The 22,323-nt window shown below is 42.7% G+C and overlaps 1 protein-coding gene across 2 annotated transcripts in view; it reads left to right on the top strand.

The window, feature by feature from the left end:
- Positions 1 to 22,323, top strand: part of MOB3B (MOB kinase activator 3B) — a 172,703-nt gene that overhangs the window by 129,948 nt on the left and 20,432 nt on the right. The window contains exons 3-4 of one of the 2 annotated variants that reach the window (XM_036239496.1): positions 8,643 to 8,845; positions 13,214 to 15,581. In XM_036239496.1, coding sequence (XP_036095389.1) covers positions 8,643 to 8,845; positions 13,214 to 13,318 — 308 coding nt within the window. In that variant the 3' untranslated portion in view covers positions 13,319 to 15,581. Of the gene's footprint in view, positions 1 to 8,642; positions 8,846 to 13,213; positions 15,582 to 22,323 lie in introns of those variants that run through there. The other variant, XM_016156272.2, reaches the window with a different exon arrangement.

Genomic DNA, 22,323 nt, shown 5'->3' with positions numbered 1-22,323 from the left:
GATTTATTTGTGAAGGTACAATATATCTTCCATGACAAGGAGGCCGAGTCATTTTCAAACTTTGGGGTTTTCTTGATCTACTTCCACCTCCATGCCCTGATGGCAGAGGGGGAAGGCAGCCATCCCGGATAAGGGATGCAGATAAGGAACATTCTCTGGTAGCAGGGAAGTGGCCCTGGGGAAGAAGAGGAAAGTGTGTGTGACAAGCAGGCACACTGTATTTACAGTCACTCCTTTGGGTGGCTCAGAACAGCACTTCCCCTGAAAGAATTAACCATCTGTTTAAAACATGTCATCACGTGCTAGTCTATTTTTCTTTCTTTGGTCCAACCACCATGATAATAGGTTGAAGGGTAACGCAGGAGGCGCTAGGGAAGGGCAGAGGGAGTTGGAGAATAGAGTAGTAGTCAGTTTATTTCTAACCATTTGCAGCTGTCAGCTTGTTTGGGGACTTTTTTTTTTTAGGCAGAGAACAAAGTCTTGCTACATGGGGTTGTTTTCCTTGGCATGATGAACAGACACTTTCTTGAGCGCTCTGAGATAACACAAAACATCTGCTTAGAGGAATCGGCAAGAGCATGAGGCTTCTTTAGATAAACATACGTTTTGCAGGACCCGGGAGAATGTGGATGGAATGGGCAGGACTTGGTAAACTAAGGAGGAGGACGTGGATTTTTAAGAAACAGATATGTGTTATTAGTTGCCCCCCCACCCCCAACCCCTTGTGATCCCATTGCATTTTGTTTTGCAAGTCATTTGGAAATGGTATGTTCTCAGCCACGCTGCCAGAGGAGGTCTGTTTTCTTTTCCCATGTGGGTGGGATGTTGTTTTTATTCATGAGCTCTTGAGAATGAGAGATTTTTATGACTTGTAGAAGGATTTTCACACGTGCACTACTATCATTGGACTCCAAAGACAAAAAGGAGAGCACAAACGCTCTCTGACATGAGTAACAGTTTTAAGGAGAGATGTGGGCATTTCTGGTTGTTATAACCGACATGTCATCAGGGGTCCCCCAAGGATTGGCAAGGGCCTTAGGTTTCATCTTGTGTCATGTGGAAACTCCTTGGACAGCTCACAGGATGTTCCCATATATTACATTTGCTTCAAATCCACTTTCCAGAAAAGTTTGCCCTTTGGAGAAAAGGTAGCTTCACCTGTCCTGTTTCACTTGGCCTCACCTCCACTCTTGGCTTTGATGAGGAAGAGTCATCTTTGGAATCACAGTAACACCAGCTCCTTGTTACTGAAGGCTTTCGTGCAGTGTTTCCTGATTATTCCTCACAATGTCCCAGAGAACGAGGTAATATTATCCCCTTTCCTCAGATAAGAAAACCGAGCCCTTTAGAAGGGAGCAAACTTCCTCAAGGGTGAGCAGCACAGAACTTCCATAGCTGGAATGAGAACCCATGGATGATTGGTGCCAAAGCCAGACGCTTAACCACTGATCTCAACCCCAGTGACCCAGGTGCTTGGAGAAGTAACCAAACCACCTTTTTCCACCTTCAGCTTTTAATGAATTTTGCTTCCGCAAAGCTACCAATTAGAATGAAGTGAGACGAAAGGAGTTGTGAGAGCCCCATCGGGTTTCCTGGCAGAGTGGAAAGAACAAAGGCTATAGGATCAGACTGACTTGAATTCAGATCCCTTTTCACCACAAACTAGCTCTGTAAATCCTGAGCCAGGCAGCCCCTTTCCCTTCTGAGCTGTGATTTCAGGGTAAGTAGATGACACAAGAGCTCTACTCAATCCAGCAGTTTGCACGTGTTTATTACATAGCCACCTTGCTCCAAGGTCTGTGCTAGGCACTAAGGATCCATCTGTGCAGAGCCAGGACACACCCCCCGACCCCTGGAGTGTGTAGTCCCGAGGGAGTGGCTGACCCCAGTTCCACAGATAAGGGTGGAATTACCATCTGTGATTCCTGCTCAGGAAAGTTTCAGGAGCTGATAGCAGACACCAGGGAAGCTGAGTCGGGGATGAGGGATGCCTTTGAGCTGAGCTCTTAAGAAAAATAGGGGCATTAACTAGGTAAATGATGGGCGGAATATCTGCCAGCTGCTTGTGGCACCTGGGCTGTTTGGAGGCAGTTCTCTGGTATCCCTGCAGACAGCCTTTTTGCCCTTACTCTCCACACCTGCACTGCCAGGTTCAGCCTAGCACGATCACACACCAGAGTCTCATCCCCAAGCATTTGGCTTTCTCCTCAGAAGAGAGAAAATGAGGAAAACAGAATGAGCAGCAGCTAGCTCAGAAACCGCCACCTGGGTCTTATATGACTTTGGGACCCACGTCTCCAGTCTGCGGCCCTCTCATCCAGAGCATTTCTGCGTCCTCTGAAGAGCTCTTTCCCTTGTGGCCTCTATAACAGGATAAAAGAAAACATACAAGCCATTTAAACAACTTAACTTTCTTTCAGGGGCACCCAACAAGGAAGGATTACATTGGGCATCTGAGGGATTCAGGGAAGGGAGAGGAGGGGAGAGAAAGAGGCAGGAAGAAAATGGATTGAAGCTCAGAAATTACTGGAATTTTTATTAAATTTTGTTTGGGAAAAAGGAGATTTACTAAGTCAGAGATGAAAGGCAAATTGGCGTGGGGCCCCAGAAAAATGATTATATTCCGTGCTCCATTTAGCTCTCACACTGAATGTGGCTTGCAGATCAGAAAGTTGTGGTCAGATACATTTGTAAACTGTGGGCTATGTCAGACACTACTCCCTGGCCAAGCACCAAATCTTCATGAACAGCAGAGGGAGAGCTGTGGGACTGCCTCGTCAGACCTTGCACAGAGACTCCAGGCCCTGCAGGCTCACCGCACCTGCCAGCTTCACCCCAACTGTCTAGTCTTCCTCCTCCCTTGGCCCCAACACCTGGCAAATGCTAGCCCTGCCTGGAGTCTCGCGGTTGAGCAAATTCCTGTGAGAAGCACATATGAGTGATTGGTTTGGGATTCTGACCTCTGCCCAGGCTTGCCTTGGCTCACTCTGGAATCTGGGCTCAGCCAGGCCCTGTTTTAGGTTCACTAACTCCAATCCAGTACTGACCTATTTGCAGAGAACAAGCCCTGTCATATGACCTAAGGTCATCCAGGTCCAAGGTTATCTTTGATATCTGTCACTTTGATGTCTGTCACTTCTTTGTGCCACACTCATCTGAACACATTTTCCCATTCTGAGCCAACTTCTTGGAATCCGAAATTTTCCTTCCTCAGTTCAAGAGTCATAGGATATGGCCCGGGGTGGACTAGAAGAAGGGGTGCCCTGAGATTAGTTCATGCTTACAAATTGTTTAGAGACCTTCTGGTCAAAGTTGTTTTTTAAATTTTTATTATTTTTGAAACTTTTTTAAAAAAGATATTATCAATACCTATCTGGGATTATTTCTTGATGGTTTGTCTGGGTCATTATAAGACTAGTCAAAGTTTAACCCCAAATTCTTCAAACATGCAACTTATTAAGTTAAGACTGCTGGTTAATATTGTCTGGCATTAACTTTCTAATTGAGTACAGTGACTGAAAATTAACTATCACCATCTGAAAAATACATTGAAAGGAGAAGGGAAGTTTAAATGATAAAAAGAGATGAATTCCAAATTCTTTCTTCCTACCTCCTAAGCTGGATCAAAGTGTTCTAATCACAGAGCTCACCTCCCTTCTCACTGAAAGCCGTGTGCAACGTTCCATGCCAGGACCACATCAGGACTCTGGCAAAAAGCTATTGTTTCTGCTCTAGGCTCTTTCCCTTCCCCCAAATAGGAGATGATGGATTCACATCTTGACTAAATAAGATCACTGTTCTTTTATGATTCAATTTTGATTGATGAGTGTTTCCTACCTAGCCCTGTGCCAAGTGTTTTTCAAGGTAGAATCAAAGTATAAACCATCTCTGTGTTCAGGGAACTTAAGATATAAATATGAGAAACGTGTAGAAAATAATACAAGGCAGAATATAACCCAGTGCTTAATTGAGTACCTATCACTCTAAGTTCAGGAGGAATTTAATCCCAAAGTATGTCACAAAGAACATTTGGCCCACGGAATACTAAAACAATTGACAAGAGAATGCTTACTATATGCAAGGCATTAGCAAAGCCTTTCGCATGTATGTACGTAATCCTCAACAACTGTCTAGGCTACAGATAACACTAACATCCCTGTTTCTTTCCAGATGAGGAAACTGAGGCTTAGAGACACTAAGCCATTTGCATATGACTTCATTGTTAATAGGTGGTAGAGCCAGAAATGAAACCTGAGAAATGTGATTACAGATTCTATATGTTTTAAATCAATAAATATCACGAGGGAAAGAAAGTTCCAGAGTTAAATAGGACTTTTTGCTACAGGAATTCTCAGACCATTTACTAGGCTTAGGTATGTTATAACCCTCTATGAAAGTAGCATTTTTTTGCACATATATTTGACCTCATGACCCTCTTTTTATAGCCAAGGATCTCAAGATTAGTGACTTTTAAAACATACCTTGGGATATACTAAAGTGGAGAGTCCACAGTATCTTATATACTTGAGAAAAGCAGAAGAGACAAAGGGAAGGTTTGGGACATGGTCCTGAGCCGGGTCAGTGGTGCTGTGTGGACCACATAGACTACCCTTTGTCCAGACCCAGCCAGTGCACAGCCCCCTCAGGTTCAGCTCGCCATTGTAACTAGCCCAGTGTTCATTTTTGATGAGTCATTAGCCTTCCATTCTTCCCACTGCTACACTGTGTTCATTTAAAACAGACAAGCAGACATTTTGGAGCCTTCTCTACAAGCCAGGTACTGAGCTAAGTGCAGGGTAAAAAATGACCACCTCAGCAGTGAGGGTCCCTGCCACCATGGATTCTATAGTAACAGACATGGAAGGAAGAGCCTGAGTTTTAGAGCCAAATCTCTGCTCTACCTCTTTTTAGGTGTAGGGCCAGGGGCAAATTCATTAACTGAACTAAGCCTCAGTTACATTTTTTTTAAACACTGAAATGATAATACCACTGCTCAGGTGTCATTGGGACTAAACAACCTCATACATGCACATATCAGGCTTCACTCAGGGTTTACTTTTCTGTGGCTATTTAATGGGGATTGGATACTTCTTAGCACCATAAAGACAATCCCCTCATATGAATCAGTTTCTGTGATCTGGTCCCTCTGGAACCAGTCTGGGAAGGTAGTGGATCAACAGGGTAAGTCTTGCCCTGTCTTGCTGCCATGAGGCCAGTTATACAGGGCGAGAGTTCTCGGGTCCACCAAAAAGGCGACCATCCAGTTCTCTATGTCCAGAGGGGCGATCTCTTCTACTTCCCACCTTCTGGAGAAGGTTTATTGAAAACACACACACACACATACACACACACACATACACACACACACACACACACACACACACACACACACACACACAAATATGAATACCTGGAAAGCAGAAGAGAAAGGAGCAAAGGGTTAAGACAGTATACAAACTATATAATTAGCCCCTGAACCATAAAAAAATATTGAATGAATTTCCCAAATGCCATGTAGCTTTCTTATTTTTAACCCCATAGTCTGTGAGCTGGGATTTTATCTGTGGCTTAGCAGAGAACCCTAGAATCCCTAAGATCCCCAGCCTAGGACATCTCAGTTCCAGAGCTGGCCTGGAATGACCGGTGCACGCAGAGCATGTCCTGACTTGAACTGCCTGCAGCATTCACATTTGAAGAATGAACTACATGTAAGGGAGGAAATGGTGGAAGGGTCAGGCCCAAGTTGGTAGCCAGAGCCAAGAGATTCTGAGCCTGAGGTCCCAGCTACCCGGAAGTTCAGGTGAGAAATAACGAAAGTAGAACTTAGTGCCAAAGTTCCCATTAAGTGCCAGGCACAGTACAGATGCTATTAAAGGAACACTGTAGAGTAAACATGTTTCTCTGTTTTATGATGAAATAGAGTGATGAGTAATTTGTCTAGATAGTGACGAGAATTTCAAACTTGGTCTTCCAGATGCCCAAACCAACTCCTCTCAACTACTCTTACCATAGCCCAATGGGGAGTCGCAAGAGCGAACCAAGGTCATAGCCAAAGGCCAGGGCAGAGACTAGGTGTGGAATGGAGGACAGAGCTAAGAGCTCAGAGCCAATCAGAGGCGGGGATGTACACAGTCCCCAGTATATGCAGTCCCTGGTGTTGGCTTTTACTCTGAGTTGCAGGTCCATGGTCTTAAGGCATGGACATAAAAGATACATCTCTCTTTAAAGGCAGCAGACTGTATTAGTGGACCTCTGTCACCTCGGATCTGCAGTTCCAAGGGTATGGACTTTTTTCACCCTTCTCTCCCTTTTCTTTTTTTAAATTGTATTTCTGTGTCACTGAAGAGTAACCTGTAGACACGTCACTGTGCTTAGCGATCGAGCTGTGCCTCTACCCTTGGCAGAGAGAGAGTCATACTCCAAACACAACCACATCTTTTGGATTTCAGAGTCAGGCTGACTTGGTCCAAATTCCAGCCCTGCCACTGTTTAGCTAAGTGGCCTGGAGCAAGTTAATCCATGCTCTAGAGCCTGAATGCTATTCATCTGTGACATAGGGATGGTAAAGCCTACTTCACAGATAGGCTGCAAAGGTAGCATATGTCAACCCCTGGCACTGTCACTGTGTGGTTACAGGAATCCCCTCCTGAGGATGGGAACACACTTGTCTTAGAGGGGATGCCATCACCTCTGGGATTCGAGCTTCTTCTAAGCCTCCAGACCCTCTTTCAGCCCGACAGCTGGCCTCCCTTCAGCCGAGGAAATACCCTGTAAGCTCTTTGAGGGGCTGCCTTCCACCTCCTCCCAGCTTTGCCTCCCGTCTCCCCCAAATCCCTGCATCTGTTGTCCAGTCTCTGCAAAGCTGTGCCCCAGTATCTCCCTAGGTTCATTTGATATGTTGCCACTTTGTTTTTGAAGAAAAGTTGGTATTAATGCCGGGCTCTAGGGAGGCAGATCCTGCCTCTGCCAACTGGCAGCCGTGTGCTGTCTCCCTCATCTTGTCCCGAGAGGCCCAGGTGATCCTGTTACAGAGTGTCTCTCACCAAACAGCTGCCACTGGGATCCTGTGGAGGCACAGACAGCAAAGCTCCAGGCTTTCTGGGACCAGGGGCTTGCCTGAGCACAGTTCTGCAGTCCTGTTCAAAGGACAGTCGGTGGTCACATCTACATTTCTGGATAAGGATAATTATTTTTTTTTTATAAAGACAGCTAAATGTTCCAGACCTTACCTTGCAGAGGGAAGGAGTGTCATTCCCACTCAGTGAGCTCTTACTCCATTTTGGGTGCTATAGGAGGATGTTGCTCATGTTTACACCCTCCTTTCCATCATGCAAGGAAGGCCTGTCATGACCGAGAAACCAAACTGCACAGGTACCACTTCTAATCCTCACAACTGTTGACATTTATATCTTTATCCTACACATGAAAAAAGCTGAAGCTCACAGAGGTTAAATAACTTGCTCATGATCAAACAGCTGGAAAAAGGAGGAGAGTATGAATTCAGTCTGTTTATCTTAGGAATCCAGAATAACACTACTTAAGGACAGTGTAAATAACAAGAGCTTCAGCAGTGTTTGAGAGGAAGAAAGGAAGTAGGCTGGGAATCTGTTATTTGCTGCTTAACCAAGCTGGGAACAGCAGTTGGCAACGGGTTTCAGTTGGGAGATCTGGGTGCCCTGTCTGACCACTCACCCTGTCTGTCTTATGAAAAACAGTCCCAGCTCTTAACCTTCTTCAAGGTGATGGAGTGGTAATGAGTGTAATGCGAAATATCCATGAAGTCTGTTGCATTTGCCCACCTCAGAAATAGTGTATCTCAGGAAAAATTTGGATCAGAATTTGCATACTGGTAACCTCCAGGCCAAATCAAACCTAGAAATGTATTTTGTTTGACCCATGGCATTTTTGAAATTTTCAGATTAATTGCTAATGTTAAAAAAAAAAAAAAAATGCTGCAAGTTCACATAGACTCCAGATTTCTAAATTATCTCGAAGCAACAGAAGTTCTAACAGCCCTTGGCCTTCATCTCCTCATGGCCACCTCTGGCTGGAGTTGTGTGGCAGCTGCTCCCCTTGATGAGAGGGTACATTCCAACTTGCTACTGTCTCACTCCCCACGACTCTGGGACAGGGAGTTCCCGTCTCTCTGTGGCATTACCCTCCTGCTACCAGATTTCTTATATTAGATGGAGGGAGAAAATGAACTTTCATATCTTCTATAATATGGGGAACAAATTAAAAGATTAGAAGGAAGAATTCATGTTTCTATGTAAAAATAAATATTTCTGCATATTTATGTCCACCAAAAAAAGATCTAATCAAAGGAACAAACCTGACCCTCTTCCCTCATTTCTTGGGTCTATTCCTGGTTGTTGTTGGCATTGGAATTTAATGCCATTTTAGCTACTTTTTCAGGTGGTGTCTGACGTAGCTGCCTTCGTAGAGCTGGGCATCTGCACGCTACCCTGGGAGCCCAGGGCCAGAACTGTGTCTCGGCCTCCTGCATGTGCCCCAGGGCCTGCCCGAGCTTTCCATTCATGATTATGATCTCTCTCTCTCTCTCTCTCTGTCTTCCTTTTTTTTTTTTTTATTTATTTATTTATTTATTTATTTATTTATTTATTTATTTTTGTCTTCTCTAGGTGTTCCCTTCCCAAAGAACTTCCTTCAGATCTGCAAGAAAATCCTGTGCCGCCTTTTCCGGGTCTTTGTCCACGTCTACATCCACCACTTCGACCGGGTCATTGTGATGGGTGCAGAGGCCCATGTCAACACCTGCTACAAACATTTCTATTACTTCGTCACAGAGATGAACCTCATAGACCGCAAGGAGCTTGAGCCCTTGGTAAGTGTCAGTGTGCAGTGATAACACCCAAGTCACCCCCAGGAGCTCAGCCATTTGTCACAGTACACTTCTAGACCCATGTGAAATACTCACTAATGGCTAGTTGTTAGCCAAAGCATTGCAGAATTAGACAGGCTTTAGAGGTCAATTAAAGGTCAAAAGATGCCAGGATGTCCATGGCCAATAAATAAGGGTCTTAAAATTCTCACCAAGAGGTGATACAGTGCAATGAGATTGTAATGGTTTGGGCCAAAGGGAGCAGCTTTAATTCTCAGCTCCAAAACCTACTAACTTAATCCCTTAAATGGGCATCTTTGATCTCTTATTTCATCTCTTACGCTGTTATTGAAAGATGGTCAGAAACATTTTTTAGGTCAGTAAATAAATATTTAGCACCTACTGTGTGGCAGCTGCTAGACAATGTCAAGTAAAACTGCCGTTGATGAGTTTTTACTCCAGAGATAAAGACAGAAGTAAGCCTGGACAAGAATACATCACAGGAGCTTCGCTTTTCATCCTGTATCTCTTGTTACACAATTTTAATAAAATATATTAGAATCCAGAACATTTAAAATAAAACTTTACTATTATCGTTTAGGTGAATGGAGACTACATTCACTTTCTTCATGAAAATGAAGTTATTTTTATAGATGGACTCAATCTGTACTCTAGAAGTCAAAGATCCCTAAAAACCCCATCATCTTTTATAATGTGGTAACTTAATGTGGATGCTCCCATCACAGCTATTTCTAGTCAGACTGTTGAGTACTTCCTTAGTCAGTATAATTCAGTGCTTTATAGTAAAAGCATGCTTTTTTTTTCTCAAAAAAGTTAAAGTGGCAGTCTTGCTAAATTTAACTGATAGAGCAATTACATTTCATCCAAGTCCATCTGAATAATGACCAGAATGTAAGGGCCACACTGTCATCTTTTGCTATCCTGCCTTTCTTTCTCTTTATGTACATGCTTTTATTATTATTTATGTATAGTGGGGCCGACAGATCAGGAGATGACTGCCATTGGAAGGGTAGTTTGTTATACTCACTCATCTCAAGACAAAGGTTTACGCCATGTCATCAGGGCCACATAAGGAAGCAGCCAGGTTGGTCAGAGGCAGAGGGAGCAGGGACAATATAGACAAGAGCCTTTATTGTGGTTTCCCTGGGAAGGAGTGGACAAGGCAGGTAAGCAGGTTTAAGATGGACTATTTTGAATAATTTTAGTGGGCTCTGGGGCCTGGGGGCTGCCCAGGTTGCCTGGTACCTGGATGTGGGGTGATTAGGACAGGGGAATAGGTAGCCCTAAGAGTGACAGCTGATAGAGGAGGCGATTGGGGTGGGGGCTCTGGATTTGTTGGTTTATATTGGTTGGTGAGTAAAGTGCTTGGGAATGAGTTGTTCACTGTCCTAGAAATTGGCTAGCCCTGGGAAGGGAAGTCCCTCCAGGGTCAGCAAGGCCCCAGATGTTAAAGAATCAAAATACAAAAATAAAAGACATGTACATAGACAGTATAGTACCTCTATCTGGCAAAGAAGATGTCGGTGAATTTTATTTATCACCTTTAGATTTTCTGAACTTGAATCTGTTATTGTGCTAAGTGGCAGAAAAATTTTTCTTTGCATCACTCAAGAGTCCTGGAACAAAGCAAAACTTTCTGGGTATCACTGAGGTATATCATTGACTAAAGAAGTGCCAATTTTCTTGATTTTCTTTCACAACAGCTTTCTGAAAGGGGCAGGAGCTAAGTTGTCTCTGAATTTGGTTGAACAACTAGTATGGAAAGAAGCTGAAATACATTATGATTGAGTTTTGCTAGTTTGTCCTATAAATACTTCAAGGGAGTTAAAATTTTGGCAAGAGCGATAAAGCTAATTTCAAAAAATACCAAGGGCAGAGTAGAGAGTGGATAGGGGTTATGTAAATGAAGAGTAGAGGAACCACTTTGACCTCAGGGAGAACATGGTTCTGCTTTGGGGGAGGTTAGTTTCGTTCTCTTCAGGTGACACGTTCAGGTGGAGGAGAAGATAATACCTTCCCCAAAGGTTTGACAGAAGGAAAAGGCTCTCCTAAGCACTTATAGTTTTGGTTTCACTGATCTAAAGGAGCAGAAACATCAGATGGACAGATCTGAAAGTCAGTTTCTTCTTAACATACAGAAATATAAAGGCCATTGTAGGACGAAGCTGAATATAAGTCAGCAGGCAAAAAAAGCCTTCCTTTGGCATAAGACAACTCTGTTATTTTCTGAAGAAGGGCTGCAAGGATTCTAACACCTGGCAGTGCCAAGAGCTGACTGAAGTCTCAAAGTCACAGAAGGGTCCCCCAAAATCCTATATTCTAGATAAGAGCCTCTTTGGGGAAAAAGACTACAATTGGATTAACCAGGAATTATTAACAGTAGAAGTGAGTATAAAGGAGGTATCAGGTTTTTCCCCAGAGGTTTATACTTATTTGAAACAGTGTCCTTCCTACTTTTATGTTTTGTTCATTACCATTACAGGGAGATTCATTTTAATGTTTTTATATATTAATAACAAGTGTTTAAAATAATTACCTGAAATTTTATATTCATTTTAGACAAACTAAAGTCTATAATGTAATAGAAAAAGGTATTGAGAATGTTTCTAAGGACAATGATAATATAGTGTCAGGCCCTTAGCATAGTCCAGTGTCCACTAAGAATACTGTATGTGTGTATTGTTATTACTGAAATGAGCACTTTTGCTTGCTGATAGTGCTGGAATACCTAACTTTTAAGTTCTAGTGTTGCAATGCACATATTAAAATCAGCCATATCCTATCAAATCACATTTTCAGTTGATTCATGTGCATCAAGTACCCTATACATGCAAAGCAAGTTGCTCAGATGTTCTAAGACCATAAGAAAGATATGCTTTTGAGAATTTACAAATGCACTCTATAAATAATGCCTGTTCATCTTTGGCCCTTGAAGTACTTTATGGATGGAGCACCTCCATTCAAAGGGATGATAAAAAAAAAAAAAATCCAGCATTTAGCTTCACATTATAGTTGTCCATTCTTTAGACTCTAATACAGCTAAGGGCCAGAGGGCAGCATTTGTCCAGCCTGCTTTCCTTAGAACATCAGCATTCCCAGAGTTCCTGTACCTCCAGTGGGACATTTCTGGTGTCATGCCTTCGGATTCCACAGTATAGAATTAGAAGCCCCACCATATGTTTTTCTCTGCCATGCTTTTGTCGTGCACAGCCACAATTCTCTGCTTCTACAGCCCACCTGCTCCTTTTATCTGATATTGACTGACTGTCCAGCACACTGGTTGTGATGTGGGTTCAGGCCCCACAAGGGGAGAGATTCAGTTTCGGACAGTGCTGGAGACAAGGCTCAGCTCTCTGGGTTCAAACCCTGGACGCTTCCTTTACTAACTTGCAATCTTGAGTAAGATAGTCGACTTTTCATAGCTGCATTTTCCTCATTCATAGAATGAGTAAAATAATAGAATTTTTGTAAAACTTAAATGGGCTATTCTCATGGTAAGTGCTTAAGAAATGTTAGCTGTTAAGTGAGATCTGAACGTAAGGTAGCAGCATGGAGTAAGCAGAGGTACCCCGTTGCTCCTGTCCCTAGACTGTATGATCTTTTGCCTTTTTAGTGACCTCGCAGGTAGCCTTGTAGCAGATATAGTTCATGGTATCAGTGTCTCCCTCTTCGAGGGTTGGGAGTATACGAGATGTAAGGTGCATTGCCCGTATTGCCTAGTACATAATAAGCGCCAGCTGTGCTTTTGAATTAAGAGGCGTACTCTGTGGATGACGCACCTCCATTCAAAGGGATTGCACACCAAGTGTTCCTTCCTTGGTGCCTCCCTCATCTCAGAACATGCCTGCAGACCTCCATTTATCCATTGTTGGAAGTAATGCCTCACCCTATTGGATGAGCAATTGAGATTAAAAGTGAGATAAGGTGCAGGGCAGTGAAGAGATGCATCGTTTAGTCTTAGGCCTGACAGAGAAAGATGAGACCCTGATTCTCAGACATATTTCAACTAAATTACTCAGGGAATGTTAAGTGCTCTCACATTGCCTGTGTCCTGGTGTGTCAGACACAAAATGGCTGACCTTCCCAAGAGTTAGCACTAAAAATCTCATGTCCTGGGAAAACTCTTAGTTCCTGGTAAGCTGGGACAGTTGGTCACCTATCAAGCCTCTAAGTGGGAATATGATTTGGAATTCAGAAGCTGGGAAGAGGTCACCCGGGCCAGCACACTGAGGAAGGCCAGCATGGCCTTCCGCCTACAGGGCTAGACTCATGGATCCCATTGGGACCTACTGGTCATCAACAGCCTGGGAACCCAGGGAAACACATGCAATTTCATTTGGTCTCCAACAGGGAGGGGAGGCTGCAGGACTGACACACAGATGTGACAAAGGATCCATTTCTCATGTAAGTGCAACAGCTGAAGATGGACTTGAACTCAAGCAAGTCTATAGTTAGAGGAAAGGAGTCCAAATGATGCCGGTAATTAGAAAATGGGGCAAGCCCTGATTGAATAAGCAGACTGCTGTCAGCCCTTGGCACTTGGCAGCCTGAGTCAGCTGACAGAATTGATCTAATCAGAATTATTGTTAGCAAGCACAAGCAGCCAGCAGTGTTTTGTTGGCCTTTCACTAAAAACAAAAGCGGACTCAGAGAGGACTATTAGCAATGCAGCAGCTAGTGAATAAAGGGCTGACTAGGGAGGAGGAAGAGAGATATTGGAGGGGTGGGAAGGAAAGAAAGGAAGGTGCTTGTTTACCCTGATACACCTGCTGACCCTTGGATGACCTTGGTCTAGGGCTTTCACCTTCTTTCTCCAGGGCTTCATTTCCTTATTTCTAACAATGAAGGTGATTATACCATCAAATACTTTGTAGAGGTGCTGCTGCAAAACCAAATGTTTTCATAGGGCTGATCTGTTACCTACCTTATAGCAGGGCACTTGGGCCACAGGATCTCTTTAAGTCAGCGTTTCTCAATGGAAGTCTTCATTACTAGCTGCATTCGAATCTGCTCGAGGTGGCATTTTAAAATGTGCACACCTGGGCCTCATTGCACATACACCAAAATTAAAATTATTATGGTTAGTGTGTAGTCCCAAGCACCCTCAGTCTGCATCTCAAACTTGAATGCGCCCATGAATCACCTGAGCATCTTGCCAAAATTCAATGCACCTGGGTTTGGGATGGGACTTGAGCAGGTACATTTTGCTCCCGGGCGATGATAATGTTGCTGGTTCCCAGACCATATCCTAAGGGGTAAGATTATATATCAGCGGTCTCCAACATTTTTGGCACGAGGGACCAGTGCTCCTGTGAGAATCTAATGCCTGATGATCTCAGGTGGAGCTGAGGCGGTTGTGCTAGCTCTGGGAACTGCTGCAAAAACAGATGAAGCTTGGCTCGCTCCCCTGCTGCTTCCCTCCTGCTGTGCGGCCCAGTTCCGAACAGGCCACCGACCTGTATGGTCTGTGGCCCAGGGGTTGAGGACCCCTGCTCTAGATGACAATTACTCTCAAATTTGAGTATTACTATTTTTAGCACATCATCTCCTCTCCTCTTCTAGGATTGGAAGTTGTTAGCTCAATTAGGTGGGAAGATAAAACAAAGAAAAATTTAAGACTCAGTATTGGCTAAGAGTATTCCTCAGAATACCAGTCCCAAGTAACGCTCAGTGTAAACAGGCTTCTTTTCCTTGGTCAAATGAGTTTACAAAAGGCTACATTACCTCTACCCTGGAAGACTCACAATGTACAATCACGGATTGAAGGCCTTGAGAAGTAAATCATCAGTGAATAAACTGGTTCAATTTTGTGTAGCCCACCTAATTTAATAGCATTTGGCTCCCAAAATCTTTTTTTTCTATTTTTATCACTCATTACCATCTTATAGAGAACAGGATGATCCATGGATGTGATCCACAGTTTGGGCAACACTGTTTATCTTTGTGATGTGTCTCTAGATTCTGAGCTTTACCTCCCTGCCTCTACCCTGGCTCCAACTACACATCCACCGCTGCTGCACAGGATGAAGTAAAGAGCTGACTAAGAAGGGAGATGGAAGTGAAACTCCTCATATGTGAGGTGTTCACAAAGAAAGGGAAGCCCAGCCCTGTTCATTCTCACTCCTCAGTCCTCCCACACCATTGTATGGCACCTCATCATAGAGTTCTTACCAGGTGCAAGGCATATAAACATTTTCAAGAAATAAACACTGACTCTGTTTCCTGAGTTTCAGGTGTTCTGTTAAGCCCTTTACAACATATTATTTCATCTGTTCCTCACACTTGTTACCTTTACTTTGAATAAGTGTGGTGGGCAATTTCTCCATCCCTCATGACTCTCATTACTGCCATTTTGTCACACCAGATCTTCCCTTCCTCGGTTTGTAGGCAGTGCCTCTTGGCTCATATACCAAATGATTTTAAGCTTCAGCATCAAAGTCACGATTTTAAAAACAGGTACTTTAGGACCAAATGGAAGAAAAACAGTTTGAAGGCCAAAGATTTGGAAAACCTTGTCTCATAAGGGCTCAGTACAGCCCATCTAGATCCGAGCATATGCTGACCTTGTGTTCCCCCTAGGGGTGACCAGGTCCCACTTGAATTTCCCTTGGAGATGTTTGGGTGAGTACAGTAGCCAAGGTTGGCCTGTAATGGCAATATCAGGTCAGGACTGAAAAGAAGCAGAGCCTCTCACGTCAGCCAGAGCTGCTCTCCAAAATAGCCAGCAACGAAGAGCCATTGTGGGCTTTTGAAAGGACCTTTTCTTTTTAAACATCATCTGTGCAAAGGCCTCTGGGCTGCTTCTTGTCAGGCGGGTTCCTTGACATCTGGCCAGATGGCTCAGACATGGACACAGGCATTGAAGAAGAAGGAACTTCAGCCTATGGGCCTGGCAGTTTGGCCTTTACAGTGACATTTTCACTATTATGTTACCTCATAAGTTGTCCGACCCTGAACAAGGCATGTAATATCTCTGGGCCTCAGTTTCCCCATCTATGAAAGAGAACGTATGTAGAGCCCCCCCCCCCGCAGTTTGCCTTACTGAGATTATGATCTTTAACGGCCTTATTGTTCATTCAAGGTGACCTTCTCTCTTTGCTTAGAGAGGGTTTCATGAATTAAACCCACCATGGAAGCAGAAGGGCTGTATCTGGCATGGAGAGTAGCTGGAGATTGTATTCATGGGACTTTGTCCATTCAGAGGATGATGAAGATGGTTGTGTGTGTGTGTGTGTGTGTGTGTGTGTGTGTGTGTGTCCAGTGTGGCATCAGCTGGTGGTGGTTGTTCAGGGCAACCCAAATTTCCAGAGATGAGTGGGAGAGCCTGCCAGAGACCATTTTAGGAGATTTGGCAAACATATTCTAAAGTGTCAATTTGAAAAATAGCAAAGAAATGTGGTATTGTTTTCAATGGACGGCATTGTGCTGGGTTATTGGAATGTGGCAAGATCAGCCACATGCCTTTGTCAGTTCTGTTTATTTGCCCTTTGCTGATAGCCAGAGAGCTTTTGCTTCTGGTTTGTAGGATGGTAGGTAAGTGGTTTTTGTTTGTTTGTTTGTCTAATTTTAATTGGGTTAGGGTGAAATGTGGTCTGATTTATCTCAGGGCCTAAAATATAATTAATCAGAGTTGAAGATACCCATAAGGAAATTGTCAGCACATAATATTAAGTAATAAAAACAAGATTCAAAACTGTATTAGAAAAGCACTCAAATCATATATCTATTAGTATTGTCTGTTAGAATCATCTAATCATAGAGAAGAAAGGAAATATGGCAGAAAGTGTCGAGCGATTCTCTCTTGGGATTATAGATAATGCTTCTTTTTGACATATACCTATTTGGGCTTTTCAAGTTTTCTCTTAAACATGTATCACTTTTATAATAGTGAGAAAAATCAATCTATTTGCTTTAAAAGGTCTTAATAACGTAGACCGAAGCTGAACGTGACAGGTAGCCTGTGTGCCCAGGACCAAGGGCTCTGAGTGCTCTCTCTCCTATCCCTGGCCATGTCCCCTGCTCCCCCTTCACAGAGCTGCAGTGACGGGGATGCCTAAAGGAGCAAGCCAGTGGTGGTGCAGACCCCTCTGCAACTGTAGTTGGAGGCGGATGTGCACGATCACCTTGGACTAAACAATTACACTTGCCCTGGGTATGAAGAGGTCCCTCCTAGAGTGAGAAGTTGAACGTCTTTATAAACATTGAGGTGTTATCTTTATAGTATGTACACATTTTTCATTTTGAAGTTCCTGTTTTAAGTGGACAGATCTCAGTGTTTCTAAAGCACACAATGAAGTCTGGGCGTCATCCGCGTGTAACATGTCCAGCCCTGCAGGGAGAGGCTTTGTTTCAGGTGCCTCACTGCAAAGTCACCACAATCTTGACTGAAGGTTTTGTTTGGGGGTATTCCCCATTCAGATTCCTTTTCCTAATTGGATCTGAAGAGTTTCTTCTTCTTTTCAAACTTCAAGTTTTAAAAGAGAACAAAAGAAATTTGTTAAAAAGAGATTATTTCACACCATCAAAAGGTCTATGTACAAATAACTACAAATAATTTTTAGCTGAAACTGCAGTGTGGATCTAAAGTTAATTCCCATTTCTTATTACTAAGATATTAGCAAAAGCCAAGATTGGAAGTAACTAAGGACTATGTCTCTGCCCTAGTCTCAATCCTGTTCTTGTTATATCATTTTTTTTTCTCTCAAAGAGGACTGTTCTCTTCTCTTATCCTCAGGCACCCATGTCCTATCCTGATTTACACCACTCCATGTCTCCGGACTAGTGATTCCTTTGTATAGGGGCTGATAGTATTATCGTAATGAATTCTCAGTGTTTAGCTGCTTGGTTTAAATTTTAAATTACAGAATCTTATAAAACTATTAACATATTTCCATAACTCATTATTTCTGTTCCAGTTTGCTATTGTCTATCTCTGTATAATTCTTATATGTCAGATTATCTTCTAGTTAGGCAGGTATGCCTACTAAAGCAGCCCGAGAATACCTAGGCTTGAGTCACACACTTCCTCTCTCTTTACCTTTGCTGACTGGGAATGGTTTATAGCCCGCCTCTGATTTTGACTAGAAGAGAATCATTTCTAGATCATTCAGTAAACATTAATTACTTGCTGACCATATGCTAAAAATCGGGTCTCTCCTTTCAAGGAATCATTGGAGGTTTTTCTCTTATCCTGTTATTACTGCAGTATCTTCCATAGTATTTTTCCCAGAATCTACTAGTTCTAAAAGATGTCAAAAGGTATTATGTGAAAGGAGACTTCATAGTCAGATAACTATGGGAAACAGTGAAGTAATAAAGGTATTCCAGTTTCTTTAATACCCTCACAGGCATCCTAACTCTCCAAGCAAGGCATAGAGCTTACAGATATATTTGCTCAGGGAATCCTTTCTCTCCAGAGTATTTCATGGGTCTAAGGCTTTGAAATAACCTTTGGAAGATATTAACTACACAATCTTATACATTCTACCTTCTGCATTATAAAGTCAGTCCTATTTTGGCTGCTGAGGGTCTGTTAGGCATTTATTGAAAACCTACTATATGCAAAATATTGTGCTGTGTGCCAGAGTGACTTGTCAAATAAGATATACCTCCATTCCTTAAGAAGCTCACAGTTTTAAAGACTCATGCCCTTCAACTCATTACTCAGACAGAGCTGCACTATCCAATACAGTAGCCACTAGCTGCTTGTGACTACTTAAGCTTAAATTAATTAAAATTAAATAAAAATTAATTTCTTAATCTCACTAGCCACATTTCAAGTGTCCAAAAGCCACATAGATCTAGCTGCTATTGCATCGGCTAGAGCAGATAGTGAACATTTCTATCATCATGGAACATCCTCTGGACACCACTACATTAGAGGCTCTATCCTGAAGAGTTACTTTCTAAAATATACAATGAATACCTTCTTTCACCATGAATGGCTGCCAGATGTGTCCAAAATTGTCCCCATGATGCCTCGATGAAGCATTGTCACTTTAGGCTCCTGGGATTGTCTGCTTGTCTTTGCTAGGCTACTTCTCTCCCAGTTTACAAATGAAGAACAGATAAGGCTCAAAATCATCTGTTCAATGTTTCTCCCCAGGTCTCGTGTCAGAATCCTCATTTCAGGAAGGAGCTCAATACCTCAGGCACACTGTTGGTCTCTGGGGGGTCCAAATCATAATCACACTTGACAGTGTCAGCATTATTGGAAATGGCTGCAGATTGACAGTCACAGCAGGAATTAATTTATCTTCATGAGCATTTACACAAAAATATGAATTGTCGATATGGCTTAATGCCCATATATTTTAAATAAGCCTGTCAAATTTTGCTGCTATGTGTAGTCTAGACTAGTTCATATTTCCCGGCCAGATAAGAGTAGATTCTTTGGCTCCAAAAGATGTCAGATGAGTATTAATTGTGGACTTGAATGTGGGAATGTTTTACTTATTGAAATATGACAGTATATCTTCTCTCGCCATCCACCTGTCCCACCACAATAAAAACATGAGAATAAGATTATAGGCAGTCCCTAACCTAAGGACTGGTGTGGTCACTTATGTGGTCCCGAGAACACTACTTCCCATTAAATAATTTTATTTATAAAGGTCAGATATACAAGCCACCAACAAAACCAGTTAAACCATGATGTTGTACTAGAACTCCATATTAATCAACATTAGTTCTAGGACATTAATGCTAATAGATTCCTATTACATTGTGAACCTGAGTGTAACTGGGCCAATAAATAAAAATAAAGGCATACAGGTAGGTCTGGATGAAGAAAGTGAAATTTAGACTTCTCCAAAGGGAACTTCGTCAAGTTCCTTTAATGAGCCATGTCTTCTCACCTCCAGGCTGTAGCATGTGCCAGTCTCCCTGCTTCTATGTTCTCCTAAGCCTGAAAGTCACTTTCTCTTGTCTTTTCAGGGATGACACCCCTTCACGCTATACCATGTTAGGTGCCTCTGACTGCTCCCGGGGCTCCCTGATCCCAAAGAGGGCAGTCAAGATGGAAGCCGCAATATCTTTAAAGAATAATGTCAGAACTGATAAACCATCACTTCCTCTGTTTTCTATCCATTAGAAGTGAGTCGCTAAATCCAGCCACGCTTAAGGGGAGGGGAATTAAGCTCTATCTCTTGAAGAGGGAACTATCAAAGAATTTTTGGACATATTTTTAAACCACCACACAGACAAAAGTTTTTAAACTGGTGATGCTTATCTTTGGCCCCTGCATTTTCCTTTCTTCTCTCACTTTCCATTCTACAGCTCAGGTCAGCCATGTCTCCAAAGTGGTCGTTGCTCCAAAAATCACCTCCTTTGTGAAAATCCCCGTTACCTCAGTGTGGTCACCTCCCCCTCTCCTTCCTAGCCAATTGTCTAGATTTCTTACTTCCTTTTCAATTCACAGTAATCTGTCCTCAGGTTGCTCTGGAAACCTGTGCACTTTCTTTTGAAACAGAGAAGGAACAATGAAAAATATAATTCACTAACAATTTGTGTTATGGGTAAATCTTAAAAACATTGTGCAGAGCAAAAGAAACCAGACACCCATTTATATCAAATTCTAGAACCATCTAATTAACAATGTCAGAAAGCAGATCAGTGGTTGCCTGGGGCCACGGGTCGGGACAGGGGATTGACTGCAGAGGGTCAAGAGGGAATTTTCAGAGGTGATAGAAATGTTCCATTTCTTAATTGTGATGGTTTCATAGGAGCATACATCTGTAGAAACTCATCAAACAGTGCATTTGAAGACAAAATACACCTCAATGAACTTTATTTTTAAAAGATGCCTGGTAAATGCATCTGACATATTTTACAAATGACCTCAGTAGTCGCAAGAATAATATTTTGACAGGTCTTTATGGAAAACTTTGGTCTTCCTGCTGCCTGGGTGGTTCAGTGAACAAACTGAAAAGAAAAGTAGCAACTTATCTCTAAGGGCCAATTAGAATATCTTCATTTTCAGTAGGTTACAATGACAAAAGTAACTCATGCCACAGAGACAGGTGGCTCGCCCTCCCCCAGTTGTAGATCATTCTGTTGCACATCACCTGGGGAGGTTTCAGAAATCATCTCAGTTCTCAGGCCTCATCCCAGACCTGTTAAATCAGAATCTCCAAGGGTGTGGTCTGAGCAACGTGACAACATGGGAGAGCCTCAGTGAGACTGAGTATGGTGCTTCTCAAACTTTTTCCTACATGAGAACATCTGGGGAGCTTATGAAGGATGTAAATGCATGGGTTCTACTACTGGAAATTCTGATGCAGTAGGTCTGGAATGGTATCATGAATCTGCATTTTTAATAAGCTCCCAGATACTTCTGATGCAGGTGGTTCAAGCATCACATTTTTAAACTAATATCAGCTATTCCCAAATTTCTAGGAAGAATTAGAGTTCTTCCTAGATTGAAGAATGACTCTTTCATCTTGATTTTTTGATGGAATCTAGCCCCACTAATTTTGTTTGCTTAAGCCCAGGCTTACTTCCCCCCAACCAGCCCTTCCCCAAAATTGACCCTATACCCAGTATTCTGTCTAGACCATCATGGTGTCTTTGTTACCCCCTACAGGCAGCTGTCATCACTGTACTCTAGAAGCCTATCCCCTCAGATCTCACCTCTTCAGCCTGATGCCTCTCTCACCTGTGTTAGAGCCCCCATCACACCAACATTAGTGCTCGAGGTGCTTGGCTAGGTGCTGGGGATACAGTGACCTACCAGTACGGGTCTTGGCATCAGCCTTCTTATCAATGCAGAGGTATGAAGGGTTTTAATTCTCCCGCTGGTAAATGAGAGGACAAAGTCAAGATTAGTGGTCCTTAACAACAGGTTCTGTGAATGTGCTCGGCGAAGTAGGAGCCCAGTTCTGGGACCTCACGTTCCCTTCAAGCAGAGCTGCCACATTTCTCTTACTGATGGCTTCCGTGTAAGATTACATTAGAAGAAATGGTTTCTGTCTCTAAAGTAAGTTGTAAATCCACTGGATAGGGAAGGTTTAGATTCTTCCTCAGTTCTGACTCATTATGGACCCAAAATGACGTATAGATGTCACTACTTTTCCTTTTACTTCATTTATTTCTAATTATTTTAGAACAGAGATTGGTGGTAGAGATTTATATCTTATGTCTTATTTAAGTATTTCAGCATAGAAGAACTTTTAGTAGTCCGTAATAGCTACATGCTTTTTAAATTTGATATGTCCAGCTTGCAAGGATATAATAGGGAAAGTTTCTGAGTAAGGCTATGGACTACCACTGGTCCATCATCTATAGGTGCTGTAGGAAATGAGTTTCTGTGTTACCTCATTTAATCTGCACACAGTTCTATGAGATAAATACTGAATTTACCTTTATTTTAGAGAAGAGGAAAATTAGATAAGGAGATGAAGTAACTTCTCCAAGGTCACACAGCCTTGAGGGGACAGGAGTCAAACACGTGCAGTCTAACT

The sequence above is a fragment of the Rousettus aegyptiacus genome, unplaced genomic scaffold (genome assembly GCF_014176215.1).
Source record: "Rousettus aegyptiacus isolate mRouAeg1 unplaced genomic scaffold, mRouAeg1.p scaffold_m13_p_3, whole genome shotgun sequence".
In the NCBI taxonomy this organism is placed as follows: Eukaryota; Metazoa; Chordata; class Mammalia; order Chiroptera; family Pteropodidae; genus Rousettus; species Rousettus aegyptiacus.
This window is presented reverse-complemented; position numbering and strand designations above follow the sequence as displayed.